Source organism: Prosopis cineraria, unplaced genomic scaffold, assembly GCF_029017545.1.
Source record: "Prosopis cineraria cultivar Desert tree isolate PC_DT_omini unplaced genomic scaffold, ASM2901754v1 PC3, whole genome shotgun sequence".
Taxonomy (NCBI): domain Eukaryota; kingdom Viridiplantae; phylum Streptophyta; class Magnoliopsida; order Fabales; family Fabaceae; genus Prosopis; species Prosopis cineraria.
Window position 1 is genome coordinate 44,381,238 of NW_026555334.1, and position 22,291 is coordinate 44,403,528.

General features: G+C 36.8%; 2 protein-coding genes and 1 long non-coding RNA gene across 4 annotated transcripts; 2 read left to right on the forward strand and 1 right to left on the reverse strand.

Annotated features, from left to right (window-relative positions):
• Nucleotides 1–2,147: 2,147 nt before the first annotated feature.
• LOC129306452 (tubby-like F-box protein 3) lies at nucleotides 2,148–6,413 on the forward strand. The gene is made up of 6 exons (XM_054947066.1): nucleotides 2,148–3,115; nucleotides 4,083–4,170; nucleotides 4,380–4,509; nucleotides 4,592–4,771; nucleotides 4,966–5,445; nucleotides 5,861–6,413. Exons 1-5 carry the CDS (start codon nucleotides 2,762–2,764, stop codon nucleotides 5,432–5,434), a joined length of 1,221 nt encoding a protein of 406 aa, XP_054803041.1. The 5' UTR covers nucleotides 2,148–2,761; the 3' UTR covers nucleotides 5,435–5,445; nucleotides 5,861–6,413.
• Nucleotides 6,414–8,796: 2,383 nt separating this feature from the next.
• LOC129307451 (uncharacterized) lies at nucleotides 8,797–9,304 on the reverse strand. Of its 2 annotated transcripts, none has more exons than XR_008592371.1 (2): nucleotides 9,205–9,304; nucleotides 8,797–9,037 (listed from the first exon to the last, which is right to left on the reverse strand). It is a non-coding gene; the product is annotated as an uncharacterized LOC129307451 (long non-coding RNA). The 2 variants fall into 2 exon arrangements; XR_008592370.1 differs by having other exon boundaries at nucleotides 9,134–9,250.
• An 8,211-nt stretch (nucleotides 9,305–17,515) lies between these two features.
• LOC129305314 (protein TRANSPORT INHIBITOR RESPONSE 1-like) lies at nucleotides 17,516–21,558 on the forward strand. The gene is made up of 3 exons (XM_054945356.1): nucleotides 17,516–18,165; nucleotides 19,397–19,889; nucleotides 19,993–21,558. Exons 1-3 carry the CDS (start codon nucleotides 17,702–17,704, stop codon nucleotides 20,791–20,793), a joined length of 1,758 nt encoding a protein of 585 aa, XP_054801331.1. The 5' UTR covers nucleotides 17,516–17,701; the 3' UTR covers nucleotides 20,794–21,558.
• The last annotated feature ends 733 nt before the right edge of the window (nucleotides 21,559–22,291 follow it).

A 22,291-nucleotide genomic window follows, 5' to 3' on the forward strand; every position in this document is an offset into this window, starting at 1 on the left:
TATCTTATATTTTTTAATAGATGAAGTATATATTGTATCCTATATTTTTTGAAAATAACAATGCTGACATATATGATACATATCTTTTTTGGCCAATGATATAGGAGACATATTACATCTAACCTGCGAATCATGTTTGTATGCCACATATCATGATATAATGAATCTAAGTAAGGTTATTAAACTCACGAGCTTAAATAAATTCATAATAAAAATGTAAACTTAAAATGTAGATTCAGACAGTAAACTTACAAAAGTTTACCTTTGTTAATAAATAGTATTTAAAAGTATATAATTAAATAATTAAAATATAAAATATAATCATACTTTAATTAAAATGTATTTTAAATATAAATTGTTAAAATTAAATTCATGTACATTTAAAAAGTATTATATTCAATATAAAAATTTTAAAATATGGCAACTTATTTTTGGTATTTTTTATTCTTTTTTGTTAATACTGGTTTTTTTTTATTTTTTTCATTGAATTGGGTCCTATCACTTTCATGAATTAGGTTCTATACAATATATATCTATCTTGCTCAATAAATTTATAAGTAAATTGATATGATTTTATAAGCTAGAGACATAAAAATGATAAACTTGAAAAGCTAACTTGTAAGTTTAATCCAGCTTTTTTTTGTTAACATGGTTTTATAAAGTAGAAACATAAAATGGATAAAAATCAAAAAGTTAGTTTGAAAGCTTGTCAACTATAGACCTAATTCTTCTCTTTTCATGTATTACAAATTTACAGACATTTCAATTCATGGTATTTAAAGCAAAATATTGACATGCCTAACACCATTCAAGTGTTTAGCATATCACAATAAAAAATTTGATTACAAGTTTTTACTGACAAAATTTGAATATAGTTTAAGTCTCGCAACAAAAGGGAATATATTTGTCCAAATTCAAATCACATAAATTAATAAATAGTGTGTTAAATATTTTGAAATTTACAATCACATTTTCTTTTTGTCATTTTTCATCTCATATTTAAATTCTCATGCTCAAGCATAAAAAGTAAAAATAAAGATTTGATTCCCACTAAGTGATTGTTAAGTTTAGGAACTTGCGTTTTAAAACTGACAAAACATTACCAGCCTGTTTTTCACTTCCACCATATCGAAAATCTTTTTAAAATGTAATTTGAACTTAAATGTAGTTTGGTTATAAATTTTTTTTAAAAGGTCCATTTCAAATTAACTTTTTAAACTATTATTAAATGTGCTTTTTCAAAAATAAAAAATAATAGATTTTTAAAAGTCTCTCTTGAAACATTTTAAAATTTTGCTCATAATACCCTCATTTTGTTTATATGGTCAGCAGTTTCAGGTTTCAAAATTCAAACAGAAGTCCCATTTTCTTTCAATTTCTTTGTTGTTTCCTTCTAGTTTCACACAATACCATTAAAAAATGTTTCATTTTTTTAATTTTTAATTTTAATAACCATTAAATATATATGTGTGTGCGTACATTTTCAATATATTAAACTTCATATTAATTTATAGTTTTTGTTATTCAACATATCAAATTTTATATTATTTAGAATTTTTAGCACATTTTTGAAACATTTTTTAAGTCAATGTCTTTATTGAAAATTATACATTTAACAGCATATTTTATTATACATACTCTTTTTGTCCTTGTATATAAGGTATTTTTAATTAAATGTTGTATACTAATAAAGTTTTGTTATTTAGTTGAACTCATATAAAACACAATAATTTTTTAATTTTATCCCTAATAATATCATAATTAATATTATGATGATGGTTTGAAAAACATACAATTAATAATATATTTTATTTTTTAAGATAAGAGTTTACCCGATTATTAAAAAATATCATTATCACCTTTTATATTTAAGGACAATTTTTAAAAAAAAAACACTTTATATATAAAGACGGAGGGAGTAATTCAAATAATTTTTAATTTATCAAACTAATTTATAAAAAATATATCTAAATATAAATTTTATTATAATAAGTGATTTTTATTAAATTAATTTTTAACAAACCAATTTTTTTGTTTAATGAAAAACCAAACACACACTACAATTCGGGTTAATCATCGTCACCCAACCCGATCCATCACGAGGACAACACAAAGAAGATAAAAAGGCGACCATGTGGATAAAGCCGTTGTGTGCAAACCCGTCTGGTCAGCCCGGATGGTGAGCTCAGATTCCTCAGGAACCCTTTCGCTTTCCTCATTCTTTCCAGTCCCACAGTACCCTCCCGCTATGTGATCGAGGGGGTAGAATTCATTTTGATTTTTTCTTTTTTGTTTAGACGGCTTCTCTTTATTGTTCAATTTATTCCATGATTGGTGTTTCAATTAGCGCCATAAACGTTTTTCTCTCAACCTGACATAATGACTTTCGAAGATTTGAAGGGGAGATAGTTTGTAAAGGTGGGGAGGGGGAAGCTATGGAGCTCTAGTTTAAGTTCCGTGTTTGATCAATTGGCTCTTATTTTGTTTTTTGGGGGTTGCTTTTGCGTTGCGTTCAATTTAGGTTCTTTTCGATTTCGAATTCCCGTATTAAATCCGTATGCCACTCTGCCTTTGGTAGTTGATTTTTGCATGGAAAAAAAAAACCGTGTCGTTATTGTGATGTAACTTTCGTTTAAAAGAAAAAATTCCAGCTTTCCACGTTTTGGGGTTTTGTTTATCGTTTGGCAGCCTGGTTTTTGTAAAAAGATGGGATTTGGAATGGATGAATTGACAATGGCTTTGAATATTTAAAAAGGCGACGATGTCGTTTAGGAGTATCATCCAGGATATAAAGGGCGAATTTGGGAGTATTTCAAGGAAAGGATTTGAGGTTAAATTTGGGTATGGGATGAGATCGCGGTCACAGTCATACCGCGATGCTGGGGATCATGTGATGGTTGTCGATGGGTTGAGGCAGAGTTGTTGGGCTAATATGCCCCCGGAGCTTCTGAGGGACGTGCTAATGAGGATTGAGGCCTCTGAAGATACCTGGCCAACCCGAAGACATGTGGTTGCTTGTGCTGGTGTATGCCGCAGCTGGAGAGAAATCATTAAAGAAATTGTGAAATCTCCTGAATTATCTGGCAAGCTGACGCTCCCAATCTCCTTGAAGCAGGTATGGCTAATGCGCATGCCTTTACTTCCTTCGCAATGTATGCTAGCGTTAGATGCATCTATGGTGCTCTTCTGTACGTATTTTATATTTGGTTATTAATAACTTCACATAGGTTCTGTTTGAAGTAGCAATTTAGTCTTGCCAAACAAAATTGTCTCGTGCCCATTTACTTGTGCTTGTTTCTGGGCTTTTGAGCTGAACTCGTCCAACTTCTTCTTCTTTAGTTAGCCGACATTTAGTTTGCTCCGCGGCAATGTACTTGTATGCAGTAGCATGCCAGGATTCAGCAATTGTATGTTTTATCTTGATTCCCAGACTTCGTTTGAGGCATAATGAAACATCAGAGGCAGGTTGTTGAGTGACATAGTTGAACTCGCACATTAGGTAATCACTTAATTGCAGTTGCAATGGCTTGATGGTCTCTTAAACAAACTACATGGTGATTTGGGAGATTTAATTGCAGCTGATAAAGCTCATAATTTGTTTCTTATATTATGGGTGGCCATTTTAGAGTTAATTAGCATTACTTTGGCTTTGTTTATCTCTTCACGGTGACATGAATTCCCAACCACCACCTTCCCGAAAAATGGGTGAGAGACTGAGAATGATACGAGGGAGAATGACATTTGTACCTTGGTGTAGGGAAATCATTTTCACTTTGGTACCCATTTCAAAAGTATAGTTGTTAATATTGTATGGCATAGTTGTGAATCTCAAAAGGGTAGTGTTGAATCTCAGAGTACTAACTAATGTCTCAATAATTTCCTTATAAGGAAGCCAAATGTCATTCTCCCCATGATATAATTGGCACTATATGCATTTCCTGCTGTCACAGGCGTGACTTTGGTTGAATCTGCTTCACATCTACCTCAAGTAGATTTATTATCGGTGGCTATTTTATTGTGAGGAAGGTCTCATGCCTCTAATTAAATAAAATTTATTTTGATCTCTTACGGTTGTTGTGCAGCCTGGTCCAAGGAGCTCTCTTCTTCAGTGCTATATTAAACGGAATCGCAGTAATCAGACATATTATCTGTTCCTCAGTTTAAACCAAGGTACGCACTACTAGAAATTAAATTTAATCTGTGTCGTTGATTGCATCTACTATACATGTAAATTGGGTTAGTAATGGCCGTTTTTTTTCCCCTTGTACTGATGTAATATTCAAAGAAGAAAAGCAGTTGCCTGATTGTGTTGCTTTCTTTCTTCCGTTCTTTTTTTGCCTTCTATATATTTTGATGCAATTTAATGTTGATTCTTGCAGCTTCAATTGATGAGGGCAAGTTCCTTCTTGCTGCACGCAAGTGTCGACGTCCTACCCATACGGACTATATCATTTCTATAAACTTCGATGATGTATCTAGAGGGAGTAGCACTTACATTGGAAAGTTGAGGTAAGTCCTGCTGATACTGCTCATTGCTGAGCCAGTAGTAACTTTTGGGCCTAAAATTACTCTCTTGTTTCATTTGTGATAGGTCAAACTTTCTGGGTACCAAATTCACAGTGTATGATGCGCACCCTCCAATTTGCGGTGCCAGAGTGACTAAATCCCGTTCAACTAGACTAGTTAGTCTCAAGCAAGTTTCTCCTAGAGTTCCTGCTGGCAACTATCCCATTGCACATGTCTCATACGATCTGAATGTCCTGGGCTCCAGGTAATGATATTTTTATTTCAAGAGTCTCATGAAAAGAGAGAATCGTGTGGACAGGAATCATGAACTCGTAATATTCTTTTATTATGATTATCTGAAATTCCTCTCTTCCCTTCTAGGAGGTGATTCCATTGCTTAGTCATTCTGTTACATTTACATCTAGCATAGCTTAGATTCAGATGGGTGAATGTTTACAGGGGCCCAAGGATAATGCATTGTGTCATGGATGCCATTCCAGCTTCAGCTGTTGAGCCAGGAGGTGTGGCCCCTACGCAAACTCAATTCCTGCATAGCAGACTTGATACTTCTTCTATTCCTTTCTTTAGATCAAAATCAACTCGCATGGAAAACTTCCAATCGGTACCTTTGTCTTCCCAAAACAAGGGAATGCTGGTATTACAAAATAAGTCCCCTAGGTGGCATGAGCAACTCCAATGCTGGTGTCTAAACTTCAACGGGCGAGTGACTGTGGCTTCTGTCAAAAACTTCCAGCTGGTTGCTTCTCCAAAGAGTGGGGTTTCTGAACAGGCTCAGGAAAATGTTATTCTTCAGTTTGGAAAAGTGGGGAAAGATTTGTTCACTATGGACTATCAGTATCCAATATCTGCTTTTGAAGCATTCGCAATATGTCTTAGCAGCTTTGATACCAAGATTGCTTGTGAATGACTGATACACAGGTATCTTATTCCTAATAGAATAATCTGTTTTAAGAGGCAGTATCTTAATATCCTCACTCGGAACTGGAGTCTCTTCAAGCATTTTCAGTGGGCGTGGCTGTCTTAACTTGCTCATCATAAAGTTTTTACTGGCGTGCCAAGTGGAAGGTTTATAAGTCATATTTAATGCTATCTGAGCCTCTGAGCATTGATCATTATTGCTTTGGCCAGCAATTTATGAATCCTTTGGCAAGTTGTGACGATGTCTTTTTTTTTTTTTTCGTGGTCAAAGGTGACTATGTCCTTGCTGTTGCTACTATCAGTTTGGCATTGACAATCATGCTACCATAATATGATCGTAGTGTTTATATTAGAAATGGCTTTTTGATTCCTATCCATGCTTGTGACATATATAGTTGCTGACTTGTCCTGGCAGATGTTAGCCAACGTTACTGTGCTGGTTGGAATTTTGGGAATGCAGATTCGGATCAGACATTGGCAACAGGGTTTCGGCTTTGAGTATGAGGCTTCCCCCTTGGCTTTTGTGCTTGAGTGGAAGATGATCTGGAGTGGTGTACTTACCCATGATTCTAGGTTGTGTTTCTTTGTGTTCAAGTTTGTGAACAACCTCAGTTGCGATTGGTTTGCCATATTTCCTGAGTTGCTTTCTTTTAATTCCCTTCATCATCATCATTATTTTTGCATTCGAGCTTCTTTTCTGCTAAATGAACCGTCAGAGAGGTCCTAAACTTTCCAAGTTTGGATTTTGGCGGAAGTGGCACTTGACATTTCTCCATGAAGGGAGGGGAAAGTTGGGGCTGAAGACTGGATGTTGATGGTAAGAGTCGTGATAACGATATTTTGAACTCCTTAACTGCAGATGTAAAAGTGTGTATCTGTCATTATGTATTGCTGGGATTCTTCTGATATTTAACATTCTATTTGACTGCGCTGTTAAAAGATTAAAAAAAAAGAAATAGTCCTCGTCAGTCTTGCTATGCTTGTAACTAGTGCTTCATCCATGTGCATTCTATGGGGAAAAATCACTGGTGTCCACAAAGCGCTGTTTTGTTTGGCTTTTTTTTTTTGGGTGGGGGGTACATAAGGTGGCCAAGCCCAGATTACAAAGCTAAACTACGCTGGAGGGGATAAAAGTCCATAGCACTCTATTTGTTTTTTATGTTTTTAATAAAAGAGAGTACAATAGTCCAAACAAGACGCAATAGTGTTCAAGTCATTACGTAAGACCTAATCTTCTCATTAGTCACTGCTTCTTGACAAAAAAAAAAAAAAGGTGGTTGATCAAAAGCATAAAGACTCCCTTTAAAGGATAAAGCATTCTGAGAAAATAAGTGCGCACAAAAATGTGTTTTCCTATACATAAAATTTAAAGATAAACTTCTAGTGTGAGTCAAATATTTCCTAACTTGCTCAATAGCACCTTTGAACGGGTGTTGACTCACATCATATCTAGTAAAAAGGTTAATTGTCTTGGCACAATCAGTAAAAACATGAATTTCCTACAGGTGAGGTTGATAGCACATATTAACACTTTGAATCAATACAACAATTTCTGGCAGATAATTGCCAACATCCGAAGAAAACTAAACAATCTAATCAGCATCCCCATTTCGCCCCACGTCTAGAAATGCCATTCTTGTAGGAACCGTCAATGTCAAGGCAAACATTATTACCTTCCAGCCTAAGCCATTTACGGTTAGATCTCATCACAGGCGTAGATAACGTGATGGAAGTGTTCAATAGGCACCTGTCAGTTTTCGCTTTATAGAAAATAGCCTCTTTAGAGAACTTCTTTCCTCTTTGCTGAGAGAGAGAGAGAGAGAGAGAGAGAGAACTTCTTTCCTCACTCACTTCATTAAATAAATATTTACATCTAGAACACTAGATATCCAAACAAATATAACCAAAGAGAGCCTCCCATGGTGCCTGTTTAGTAAACTCTTGTCCAGCTTGTTCCTTCTTGTTCCACAAGATCCAGTCTTCCCCATTCAAAGACTTGAATCTATCCCAAACTTCAAGCTTGACAAGCTATTTCCACCTCTCCTCGGCAACTAGGCAATCCTTGAATACATGCATGACAATATCCTTTTATGAGCAACCTAGAGGGCAGAGCTCTTCATGCTGAAGTCCTCGTTCTGCAAGTAGCTCTGCTGTACGCAGTCTATTTTTAGCAACTAGCCAAAGGTGCACCTTGATTTTTTTGGGTCCAGGCCAGCTCTAAATTTTGTTCCAAATGGCCCCCGCAACAATTTGTTTACTTGCAACAAGAAAATTATATGCAGATCTGACATTAAAATTACCATCAGTGGATGGTTTCCACGCATATTTATCTTCTCTCTCAACTCTCGGGCTTGAGTACGAGCAATACGGTAAACAGCATAACTAGGCAAAAATCCTTCCATTTTGCTCAAATCTCTGTCCCCAGTAGTGGTCACAAAGTCAGCCACTATATTCTCAACATTATAGGAGTTCTCAATTGCAAGCTGGGCTAGAGGTTGGTCACAAAATTCCCATCCATCAGTCCAGAACTTGGTGTTCATACCATACCCAATTCTCTTCCCCACCCCTTTTGAAAATTCCTCCCAACAATTATAAATACTGCGCCAAGCAAGAGAGAGATTTTGCCTTCTCCCGGACATTTGAAATAACAACACCATCACATCTGTACTTCGATTTGATCACTTGAACCCAAAGGGCTTGTTCGTTAGTCAGCAGCTTCCAACAGAATTTAAAAATGAAGGCTTTATTCTGAGTAGATAAGTCTTTCATTCCTGAACCTTCGTTGTTCTTGTCAAGCAAGGTTACCCTCCATGATATAAGATGAATATTACACTTCTCATCAGAGTCACCCCAAAGAAATCTTCTGCATTCCTTCTCCAACTCATTGATCAACTTCTCTAAGCATTCCTTTTGCACAATGGTTCAGAAAGTACTTTAAGCAGTACAGTGAAACCTTTTTTTTTCACGGGGAAAAAAAACCTTTTTTTCTTTTCTTTTTCTTTTTCCTTTTTTTTGGGGGGGGGGGGTGGTGGGGACTGAGCAACGAAACTCATCTATCATCAACCCTGGCCTGGCTACTATCTTTTCATGTCTCTCACAGCCAGTTTTGGTCCAGTTCGGTTTTTGAGGCCGAAGTTTGTATGGACCCAGTGACGGTGAACTGATATCTTTGGGCCCTAGTTTTGACATGGGCCCAATCTTTCAGAGGATGAAAGTAACTGGAGGCCTAAGTCCAGATGAATATTCTTTTTCTTGGTTAGAATTGAGACGCGTTACTTGGGGATGTAAAATGAGAAAAGGGACGAGGGTTACATGAAAATTTTTAACACTTAAGTCTAAAACATGGAAACAAGTCCCTGTCAACGAGATGAAAATTCATTCCACAATTCTGCAGGATGTGTAAATGTATATTTGTAGGTGTAAGTGTCCCTAATTAAGGGAAAGGACAAAAAGTTGCTTGAATTGCCCTGCCGTTTAATTACCGCGTCAAGAGGGAAACAATCGAGCCTTTACAAACTTGATGGGAAAGTGCAGGGATGATTAAGCCATCTTAATGGGTTGAGGGACTATTAGATCCGTGTTAATATCGACCCTACAAAACAAAACGAACCATTCTCAATAAGGACAAGTTCTCCAAGATCTAAACAAATAAAATGCATGATCAAGTCTCAGATTATAAGATCTAGACCTTTTCTTCTACAGGTGGCCAGGAGCTGAGAGCGTCAGTTATAATATTTTATGGGGGGTGCTTGAGCTTACCGAGCTAGCGTAGAGAAGAAAGCCGAAAGAAACTGTGACGTTCCTCTTTCATCTGATCAATCATCTTTCATGTCACGGGCGACACATGCATTTAGTTATGTGCTGGGCATTGAAAATGAATGCGCTTCTAAAATTTCTTAAGATTCTTAAATGCCCTTCCCATAATTAAAAGCCATTCTCGTTATTAACTTTCAATACAACCGACTTGTCTGCCATGCTTGTCCTTGTCACCACTTGGATTTTAAGGATAGAGAAAGGAATGTGTGAGGACCCTGTTCAGTGTACAATGCCTCATTATTAATGACACCAGAGCAATCAAACCGGAGATGGAAAACGAAAGCCCTCCTCTGATGAGCTTCTCTGGATTTCCCATTATTCGTCTCTTCAAATTCCACCCCAGAAGCGTGAACTTGCAATCAAATCAGGGCAGGACATATCATTCTTACGTTCGAGTTGGGAATTCAATCAATCAAGGGGAGAGAGAATGAAGAGCATGAAATGGGAACGGAAGGTGAATTGGGCCTTGAGGAACAGGTCAGTGTCAAGAGGAAGCTGGTCCCCGAGAGACAAGTGTGAGTGGTCCTGGTGAGACGAAGTGGTCCGTTCATGTCCAAAAGTAGCAGAGTCCATGAGTCAGAGCCATCCAAGCAATCCACCTCAGGCTTGGACCTTGTGGACCACACAACGCTTAAATGAACATCAAATCCACACATGAAATTGATTACTCGAACCCACGGCTCTTGATTTACACGTCTCTCGATCGCGGTTCCTTTTCTTGTATTTTCAATTAGTGAGGGGGAGGTCTGGGGGAGGATTTGAGAGTCGCCTACACTTGCACATTTGGTCCCATGTATTTACAATTATAACAAATGATGTTACCCGTTAACTAACTTGTGTACCACAAACTCTGTGGTACAGGATATTCATTCAATCCCGTTTCTCTCTATAATCAATCTCTCTCTCATTTCTCCAATTATCATCTCCATATAATTGCTACTAATTTGTTTCGTGTCAACTGGAAAGGGATTGCACAATACTTTTTAACCTTTCGCTGTTTGCTAGCTGGACCCAGCACAACTGATAACAACTCCCGCCTTTTAATTCCTCTCTCCCACAGCTGTCCACGTGTCTTCCTCGTAATTTCCTTTTTTTTTTTGGCCTTTTTTCCTGCCATAATATATTTGAGTTGATACGAACGACAACTTGTGTGTGTGAGTGTGTGTGTTTTTTTTTTTTTTAATTATCAGATTCATATTACTTTCAACACACTGCTTTTTCTTTATGTTATCCATAGTAGGACGATGATAAAAAGCGAATATATATACATATATATATTCACCATTTGTCCATACCATGTATGAGACATGGTTAAAAAAAAAACGAAGAAAATGCGCGTGAGTGTACAAATATTGTTTCTACACGCGTCCCAAAAAAAAAAACCACACAAAATAGATGCTTTTGTTTTCACACTCACTTTTGAGGGGGGTGCAAAAGCTTAATTTTGCTCTTCTAAAATGAATAGAGATGTGTGAAACAGGATTAACAGGAAGATTATAATTTCACAGCTCGAGAATATAGCAATAATAAGCGAAGAAAAGAAGGCGTGGATGGCGTGTCTGATCCAAATTGTCAAACAAAATGGGAAAGCAGAGATGGAAAGTATTTTGAATGGAAGTGACAACGAGCATGCCCAATTAGAATTTGTCTCCTAGCGGGACGAAGTATAAACATAAAGGAATAAGCTTTTCATAACGCAGGATCCAAACTAGTTTGAATATTCATCTGTCCAGCCAGGCTTGCATAATTCGGCTGCATCATTTTAAAACAGGGCACAGGAGCTCCAACTTTGAATAGCTCAATGAGTAGCCCAACCTTTTAGAAAGTAGTGTCCAAAGAAGATGGGGATGAACGGATGATTCTACTTTTATAGTTAGACTGAAATCATGAAAACGGAGGGTATAACAGCCGAAGCGCCCTGCCCCAGTTTTATGTATATATGACAAATGTTTACGCTAACTAATAATCACGGTGTCTATCTTGTTCGAGTCCTATCTAATTTAATTTGGATGCGGCCAAGGAAAAAAAAAAAAAACAAACTTGATTCTTGTCAAAATCGTACTTAATCTAACACCGCCGCTTTTGTTGGCCAGACTAAATCTAGGCCGCTCTCTCATTTGCTTGCCTATTCTTCCTCTGGATAGAATTGAATCACGTTTTTTCACGATGTACAGGTTAGATGAATCCAATCTTCAACCTTCCACTAGAATCGATGCATTTTATTCGGGCTCAAATAGTCCGCAAGGTTAAGAAAGCAACTTGCTAATCTCCGTTTCGTAATTGGAGCTTTGTCCCTGCCTGCGATGGGTCTTCACTGAAGTTTCAATATTCTCCCAACATTCGCAGCAAGTGTCCCATCCCGTCCCCAAAAAGCATTACTCTGTGGAGCTAAAAAGTCGAATATGCATCTTAAAACGTTTGTTTCGTGCGCGGATAAACTATTGAAGTGCTATTTTTTAAATAAAGTAGCATATACTAATAAAATATGATCGTGGTGATATATTATTTATTTGGCATGCGATCAGTTTGGACTTTGGCGGGCACGATCCAGAAGGAAGCTGCTTTGCGAATAGCAAAACATCGTCAGAGAGAAGTTCAACAATGTCGGCGTCGGTGACAATGAAATGAAATGAAATGAGCAGCAGGTCGTGTTATTGAAAAGGCAACATTTCAAGAAACACCCTTTAGCTATAGTTAATAAAATAAAATTTCAAAAACTCTGAAATTTCATTACGGTGTAAGGATACCGTAGTAAACTTAAAATGTTGAGAGGAATTATCTAGCTGTCCTTGCTGTAAGATTGTTGTTTGTTTGTTACTTTAAGTTAGTCATTTTCATATATATTATTATTGTTCATTATCTTATATTAAATTATTTATTGCTAAATTGTTTGTTATTTGTCTATTACTTTTAATTAATAATCAACTTTTTTCATTGTTTTTAGGCATTTAAAATGGATAAATAGACAGTAAGATAATAAACAACTTTATATAGGGTAATAAATAATAGTATATAGAAAAACTAACAACTAATGCTAGCATAATATCAACACTCAAAATAAAATTAACTAAAAGAAATGGATAAATAACAAACAGTAGGACAGTGAACAATTTAATATAGGATAATTAGCAACAATATGTAAGGGAATGAAGAAATTTGTATTAGCATGATAACAACACTTGAAATGAAATTAACTAGAAGTAATGGTAAAGCAACAAATAGTAAGTTGATGAATAACTTAATATGGAGTAATAAATAATAGTATGTAAAAAAATAAACAATTAATGTTACCATAATGACAATATTTGGAATAAAATTAATTGAAAGTAAGGAATAAACAACAGACAATAGAATAATGAATAACTTAATGTAAGGTAATAAACAATAATATGTATGAAAATAACATGTAGTAGAACAATGAGTAACTTAATATAGGGTAATAAATAATAAATAGTAAGAAAACGAACAACTCGTGTTTGCATCGTTCGGGTATGTTTTGTGGAGAGGGTTAATTTTATCGTTTACCACAATATTTTAATTTTACTTCAGTGCCTTTAGATTACAGTAAAATTTTAAAATTTTTGAGATTTTCTTTTTTATTAACTATAGTCAAGGAATTTTTATTAAAATTTTCACTATGCAATGATTGCTGTAATTCTCAGCTTTTCCATTTTTCTATTCTTTTATCGGAAGTAATTGGGTTTTAATCTTTTGAAGTTGAAATTAGTTAATTTAGGTAAAAGTTTTTCTGTTTCATTATCTTCACTTAATTTTATTTTTTAATAAAATATAAAATCTTCTCTATATTTTAAAGGAAAACTTTACAGAAATTCACCAATAATAATTTTAAAGGATTTAAATATAAAGTAAGTATACTTAAAACATGATCAGATATTAAATATAAATATAGTTCTAGTTAAAATTTAAATATTAATTTGTTAAGTTCTAAGGAATCCCCATGGGTAAACCCAATTTTCAAATATTCTTATTATTGAAAGCTTCTCTGAAGGAGAAAAAATAATAATATATAATTTTCATTATCTCTCCCTTGTGAAATGGCAGCGAGGGCACCGGAATTTCACTTTTCACGCGCTACGTGACTCTCTCCTTCCCGTTTTGCGTTCAGATCTGACAATCCCGTGCTAGCCCGTCCTTCCCCCGATAAGCATGTTACCCCCGCGGCGATTATTTTTAAAAATTAATTATGATCCGCCAACACTTGTTTCTTTGACATGTCAAAATAGATTGTTACTCTGAAATGCATCGTGACAGCTGTTTCTCGGCAAAAGTCGTGATGTGAACACGCTCATGTTACATGGTACGCTCTGCGTCGATCTCTTCCAATATAAGCACACATAAAATATTCGACGATTCCACAATTTTCTGCACAGTCCAGTGTTTTATCAATTCACGGTGATAGTGAAACATTTTGTAACTAAGTAAAGAGACTGATTAGCGATTTGCTTGCGAGATTATTTTCTTTTTTTAAGAAAATAGAGAGAGATGAAAGAAAACAAGATGATGGGATTAATCTCCAATGTTCTTATCATGGCGGGATATTTATTTTTGAAGCTTGTAATCTTCAAATTGAATGATTGGTAATGAGTCAATGATAACGTGTCTCAGGAGTGGAGGTCGTGTGATACAGTGGTCAATGACGTTAAAACCTGGCTAATTGCCATCTCATTGTAATCTCAGAATATAATTAATGGCATGATTGGCTTCTTAATGGGAGATGATTTTTGATGGTCAAAAGAAGTTAGGTGCAGGTCGCTCACGAGAGCCATTCCTTTTGCTGTGTTGCTTGTGAGGGACGAATTAATATAAATAAGATAAGAGTGAGGAATAATTTAATTAATGCGGTTTGAAAAAATGGAAGGGGTATACGCAGGCTTGGCCTGGAGATACAGACAGAAAAGGAGAGAGATCGAGGAGGGCATTATAAAGAGCCTAAACTTTCAGCAATGATAAGATGGAGACCCTTCCACTAATGAAAAGGTCAGTCCGCATTAATTATATCATTGATTAATTTAATAAACTAACGTAGCTTTCCACCCCCGCACCAAATCTCTACCACCGAGCTCAGCCACTAAAATAATTATAACTTCATCACTATTTAATTTCGGTATTTCCACGCCCTCCACCAGATTGTATATTTGAAAATGTGAGTTTCCAGTAAACCAATTATCAAGTTTTTTATACAAGTCCTCGTCCATGAAAAATATTGATTGTGATCTTTATAAGTAACTTTTCATAACAATATTGACTATTAGTTATTTTCTTTCAATTTCACCTTCTCATAATTATCTGTACGTGAGGTAAACAGTTGCATGAGAGAATGAGAAAATACTTTTAAAAATGATGCATCTACCAAGGGCAAATATAAGAACTTGAATTTAATACTTAATTAGACAATATCAATAATTTAATACCTTTTATTAATTCCTGTGAAACACTACTCCGGTTCTTAATACAAAACAAGGCGAACCACTTACTTCAAGGCTTACAAAGAAATGATATATATATATATATATATATAGTTATATAATCAAAATTATTAAAAAATATACAACTTTTCAATCTTATTCTTTTTTGTAATTAATAATCACAATAAATTATATTCCAAGAATTGATCAAACAATAATAAAAAAATAATGGATAAAATTAAAAATAATTTCTCAAATTAACCTTGTTCTATATTAAGAAAAAAAAAGTTAAAAGTGACTTATATATAAAATTGGAGGTGGCATACTTTATGTTCAAATGAACTTGTTCCGCGAGAACAATTATTATGGTTGTTTAAAAGAGATAAACTACCGAAGTATAATTTTTCCCCCGATGTACAAAGCAAGTAACTGTTGAGTGAAAACATGCATGGCCTCGAGAATTCGTACCAGTTGAAATGATAATATAAAATGGAAATGGCATTGCAGTAAAATACAAGATGCACAGTACTAACGAGACAACTCAGCTGCCTCATTTTAACAAGAACGAGCGGTTACTTGTAATTCGTAACAATTAATATGCTAGTAATTTGCAGAAGAATTAAGGATAGAAAAAGTGTGAACAAAAAATTGGTGGTGGGAGAGCAAGATGGGTATAGAAAAAGGAAGAGAGAGAAAGAGGAGGCGTTGATTGGGAACAGGGACAGCTCTATGGACATGCGATGTCATTTTCGCCCTCCCCTCCTCCCGCTATCATCAAGGGTAAACGGGTCAATTCCTCGGCCACTGCCCCCAATAATTTTGGTCACGACATTGACCTGCCTTTTCTTTTCTTTTTCATTTTTTGTTTGTTACGGATTGCAGGACGTACTGCATGAAGATAGGAGCCACGCTGGCAAAAATAAAAGAAGAAGATGGTCATGGAAGGGATTTAACCATGTGACCGTACTTCGTGAAAGGAAGAAAAAGCAGGCCTTTGATGGTGATGCAACGTCCGCCTTGTTCCTCCTTCCTTCATTTTCCTCATCAGGCATCCCCTTCGTTTGTGAATTTGATCGGTAGATACGGAGTTAAGCTCAACTTTGCAGCCAAACTTATCTCCAGACTTGTCGAATTTAGAATACAAGTGTCGGTTCAGCAAGTATTCCGAGTACGAATCCCGCGTAATTATATCATATGGCTCCCAAAAAGATAAAGGACGTGGCCACTGTTTTATAAAATAACTTCCAAATTACTGTATTTGTTTTCAACGAGAGTAGCGTGTGCATGGAAAGAATTCTTCCTTGCACGGGAGTCCTGAACATATTCCAAATCTATCAGAACGGATCAAAATTACCTCAACGATACTTGCTTGCCTTGTTAGGTACGTTCTTCTCGGTTGCTTATTAGCCACCACCGCCCCCTTTCACTGGATTATTGACCAGTGCATTCCTCGTTCAAGTCTGGACGTCGTCAATGAATTTTTATCATTCCTAGTCTATAGATAATTAATTAATCGTGAATGTTTCAAATTATAAAATATTTTTAGAAGGAATTTTATATTTTAAAATATAAAACACTTTAATAAAAATATAATTTCAATGACACTATATTCTGTTTTTTTAACATTTTTTTATAAATTGAGTATTAAAGGAAAAATATTTTGAAAAATTTATATTTTTATTTTGACAAAACATGTTATAAAGTGTATTTAATAAATTTTATCGGTATATATTATTTTATTTATAAGTTGCTTATAATTTAGGACAAAGAAAATACTCCTTTTCAATATATAAGAGAAATCATCACTTATTATTTTATTTTTTATAATAAAATTATATATTTTAATAAGTATTTATTATAATTTTTTTAAATTATCTATTATAAATTCATAACTTTCATTCATGAGAATTAATGTAATTTTATTTTGATTAAATATATGAGTATTTTAATTTATTTTTTTATTTTTAAACATACTTATTATAGTTAATTGATTTCTAAAATTATATATATAGGGAGAAATGAAGGAGTACTGTTTATGCATCAGCAAATACAGTGTCATGTAAACAGCATTGCCGGATACTGTAGTTAAGGGGATTCGAGCGCAGCTCTTAAAGAATCATTTATTGCAGTCTGGCTTTTAATCCAGGCTAGTAACGTCGCAATGTTAAGTTTGAGTTTTGTAGCAACTAATTTTGACAAATATTTTTCCATCAAGAATCGTACAATCTACACAGCACGAGTTGCATATAGGACTTTTAAGGTTTGAAAAGGAATCAAAATGATGTCAAAAAATGCTATTGAGTAACTGCGGGTAAATCAGAGGAAGAAATAAAGTGTAGTTTAAAAGGAACTAATAATATTTATTGTTATTTTGATGATTAGAAAGGGCGAAATGGATGAAGGGCGAGGAGTGGAAGAGGAAGGGGGAGACGGGGGCGTAGCCTGAGTGCGAGAATGAAACAGGGGCGCATGATTGGACGGCCATGATGTCATGATTTCTACACTTGAGTTCATGATTCCATATCATTATCTCATATTCTAATCTCCGCCTCCCACCCCCACCCTTCCGTGGTCCCCACTGTATCCTCTCCCATCCGGCCGTGCATTCGGAATCATGGGATCCCCTTCCCCTGCGCATCATACCACTTCGTCACAACCCCTCTCCATTTCTCTTGTCGGTATCACCCTCCTCTCGCGATAATTTCCCCTCTATATATCGCCCTCATCTTCCTCTCTCCACGTGTCGCCTCTATAATTGCCCATCACTCCCCCACCAGGAACTTAACCACCTCTTTAACGCTGGTTAAATACTAACCTTACCCCGCTCGAAAATAAAATCCTTATCCACCCTCCCACGCTCGCTCCCCCCGCCTACCCGGCCGACTGCGAGCTCCTCCTCCTCCATGGCGTCTCAGATCTAACAGTGGTGCCCCGCTACTTCTGCCCCGCTTCCTTCGTCCGCGTCTTTTCCCCAGACCGCTTCGCTCCTTGGGAATACTCGTTTCTCTTTCCAAATGCCGAGAATCGCCTACTCCTTCCCTGAGGAAGTCCTCGAGCACGTCTTCTCCTTCATTCACTCCGACCAGGACCGCAACGCCATCTCTTTGGTCTGCAAGTCGTGGTACGAGATCGAACGTTGGTGCAGGAGGAGCATTTTCGTCGGCAACTGCTATGCTGTCAGCCCTGCCATGGTGGTCAAACGGTTCCCTAAGCTGAGATCCATTTCGCTCAAAGGAAAGCCTCACTTTGCGGACTTCAATTTGGTTCCCGAGGAGTGGGGTGGTTATGCCTGCCCTTGGATCGAAGCTATGGCTGGTGCCTGTCCGTGGCTGGAGGAGATCAGGCTCAAGAGGATGGTCATCACGGACGAGAGCTTGGAGCTGATTTCCAAATCTTTCAAAAACTTCCGAGTCTTGGTATTATCCTCGTGCGAGGGATTTAGCACTGATGGACTGGCCGCCATTGCTGCCAATTGCAGGTGATTACGTTCTTCTCGGGCTTTTACTTCTTCAACCTTTTGGACTTGATTAAGTTTTTCATATTTACTTCGTGCTTTGTTGGAGCGAGGGGGAGGCAAGCGAAAGAATTAATTAAAGTAGTTGTTTTTGGTGCAGCAGTTTGTGGATTTTTACCAACACTATGCTCCTAACATATTCTTTCGTCTCGGACAAACACATAGAAAGAACCATTGGGTAGTTCTAGTCTCTAGGAATAATTATGAGGCTTCTCCCAGTATTGCGCTGATTTGGTCACATTGGGCTGAACTTTTTTTTTTTTCATTTGAGTCTAGCGAAGTGATAGATATTGTTGAATATTGTGGCTCCTAGTTCTGGCCACATTCTTCAAGAATACTTCCGCAATATTGCTTATCGCGTTTCATTTCGAACTTTGATTCGGAATTATATCTATCTCGCTTTTGATGGCTTCTGGTGTTTGAAAGTCTTGGTGAATATGGCAAACATATCGTTCTCTTCGCCCGTATTCACCAGTTCTATGCCCACTTTAGGGACGGGACTATCACCCGCACAACCCAGTGATGCTGTATTCGGCTCGTTTCGCAGCGGATTTTCCCTTGCTCTATTCGTGTTTGATGCATAATATACTTCTTTTCAGTACTGTTTCCGTTTTGCTGCGATTTTAGCGGCAATTCGTGAACATATACTATCTCTGTACCTAGAGTGCTCTTTCTGGCGGGTTTACAGGCCATGCAATAGTTCTGGCTTTCTGTCCTTCTTCTGTTGTCTCTAGGAACGTACTCTTTATTCTTAAATATCTATTGTAGCCAAGATCATGAGCTGTTTCTTTTCTACAACGATTTTTGATTTTGGTTTCACTTAAATGTTTGAATTTTAAATGTCTGTCGTGCTTCCTCCCGATGTATCATTATTTTATTCCCAAGCTGCATTCTTTTTCCTACTTAGAAGAGTAACTTTATACTTCTTTATCAATAATTGTTTGATAACGATTAGAGCGACTGCACCACTAGAGAAAGAACTAGTTTCCAGTTATTGTACTCTTTCCTCTAGCCAAGTTATATAATAGTTTTAAATACGGCAGGGTTATCGTCAGTGACATTGACCATAAGTTCTGGTTGTGTGCGATTTAGTGTACTGCATTCTTTATCTAGCATAAACCTAAGTATTGTTGGCTTGTGAAGCATCTTGATAGCATCATTATTGACATATCTACTGGCTCCTAATGCATTGCAGGAATTTAAGGGAGTTGGACTTGCGGGAGAGTGAAGTGGCTGACCTTAGTGGCCATTGGCTAAGTCAATTTCCTGATTCATTCTCATCGTTAGTTTCCCTTAACATCTCTTGCTTAAGTTCTGAGGTGAGTATATGTGCCCTAGAGCGACTGCTGGCTAGGTGTCCTAACCTGCAGTCTCTTCGCCTCAACCGTGCTGTGCCCCTTGAAAGGCTAGTCAACCTAATTGGCCGTTCGCCTAACTTGGTTGAGTTAGGCACGGGAACTTACTCAAGTGAGATGCAACCTGATGTCTTCTCAGACCTATCAAGAGCTCTTGTAGGGTGTAAACAACTGAAGAGCTTATCTGGATTTTGGGATGCAATGCCATACTACCTATCGGCTGTCTATCCTATCTCTTCCAGGCTTACTTCATTAAACTTGAGTTATGCTACTACTGAGAGCCCCTATCTCATCAAGCTTGTTGGTGAATGCCGGAATTTGCAGTGTTTATGGGTATGCTATTAAATTTACACGTGTCACATTACTTTGTTTATGTTTGATGCACAATTCTGATCCCTACTGCAAGGTCTTGTACTAATTAAGTTCAATTCAATAGGTGCTGGATTACATAGAAGATTCAGGCCTGGAAGCCCTTGCTGCATCATGCAAGGATTTGAGGGAGTTGAGGGTGTTTCCTTCTGATCCATTTGTGTTAGAACCAAATGTTGCATTGACAGAAAGGGGCCTCGTTTCCGTATCTGAAGGCTGCCCCAAGCTCCAGTCAGTTCTCTATTTCTGTCGCCAGATGTCTAATGCTGCCTTAATTACAATTGCCAGAAACCGGCCTAACATGACTCGGTTTCGCCTTTGTATTATTGACCCTCGAAAACCGGACTACCTCACTCTTCAACCACTGGATGATGGCTTTGGAGCAATTGTAAAGCATTGCAAGGACCTTCTGCGCCTATCCCTTTCTGGTCTTCTTACTGATCGTGTTTTTGAGCACATTGGAACTTATGGGAAGAAGCTTGAGATGCTTTCTGTGGCTTTTGCTGGAGATAGTGATCTGGGGCTTCATTATGTGCTGTCTGGGTGTGACAACCTTAGGAAGCTGGAGGTCAGGGACTGCCCCTTTGGTGACAAGGCCCTCCTGGCGAATGCTGCAAAGCTGGAGACAATGCGATCCCTTTGGATGTCCTCCTGCAATGTGAGCTTTGGAGCATGTAAGCTGTTGGGTCAGAAAATGCCTAGGCTTAATGTTGAAGTCATTGATGAAAGGGAAGAACCTCCAGATTCAAGGCCAGAGAGTTGCCCCGTCGAGAAACTATATATATACAGGACCATAGCAGGACCGAGAATGGACATGCCTGGTTTTGTGTGGCGAATGGAAGGTGATTCTGCATTAAGGGTTTCTTGAGCGATTGTGGCGTAGATTGAACGCTACTTCAGGCGCATCTGGTGAGAATCGTCAATGGCAGGTACACGCTCAGTAGGCTGGCCACATGATAAAATATATTGTTGCCAGGCTCGGACAAGTGCAGTTGTGGATGTGGTTGGTGTTTGAGCTATGTACCGGAGGATACGGAGGCTCGTGCTCCTTTGCCCTTCATTTTACACTCTGGCTGAGTAAATTAATAAATAGACTGAATTTTGGTTATTGCGATTTGCAACTGCATGTGATGGAGTCACGTTATTCTTCTTTCAGGGTATATTCTGCGGACTTGCGCGTAATTCATGCTCGCTACCTTTATATGGGTGGTGTTTGATATTGTGGAATCCTTTGAGATTTAGTCAATAAAATTCGTGTTCAAATGCTCAGCCTTGTGGATCTCCCTTGTCTACAATGTTAATGTCACCGAAGCCTTGCATTCGTTCAATCCATTGAATCGGAGTTGAAATTCTTACCAGAATGAGCCTTGGATTTCCGGTTCCGTCGTGTGAGCGAGGCTGGGGATGGTATGCAGTGCAAAGTGCATATAAATGTTGAAGGACTAAAAATACGTTATACGTGTACAATAATAAAAAACAATTTTTGGAGGGTCATAGCCCCGTCAGCCTCCCTTACGTTCCTTTAAACGGGGATGTGACTTACCTATCATTTTTTCAACTAGGTTTTAATGCTTTAAAATTTTAAGTGAAGACGTAATAACAAATCCGTTCAATTTTTGTTGTTGGTTGGAAATGATTTATTATTGTAACGTGAGTTGAAGCAACGCCATATATTACCATGTTGTACTACTAGTCTTAAATCTTAATATGTTTTGAGAGTCTGATTTGTTTGGCAACTACGTGTATTTTGTTTATCAACAAAATCTTAAAATTTATCAAATTTTGTCTAAAATTTTTAATTTATTTATATTAAATATACAAGTTTGAATAATATATTTTCTTTTGTTAACATTTAATGAGATGAATCGGAAAATGACGCGATTCATCAGTAGATCAGAATGTAATAATGTTTTCTTGAATGAGTTCGAAAAATGCAGTTATCACTATGAACAAATTGCGTTGCCTGTAAAGTTTGTGACAATGACGTCAAACAGTGATTTGTTCATTGCCTCGTCCCTCAGGTGTGATGACATGTGGTTTTTTCCCTTAATTGTTCACTATGAGAGAGGGACAACTTCGAGTGATCACTCACGTGATAGATTCCATTTGGAGAAATTATGATTCATAAAATCTGATTCAAAATAATTGCATGTAAATGGTACGTAATCTTCAACATTTTGTGCGTGTCATTATTATTTGCCCAAAACATAGAGTTTTTTGTAATTAGGTAACACTTTTATATTTAATATATTTTTATTCAATTTAGATATGTGAATTTTAATATATTAATAAAATTAACAAGATGAATTTGCTATATAATAAATAATCTATAAAAGATTCAGCTATCCTAATTTAATTGAAAATAA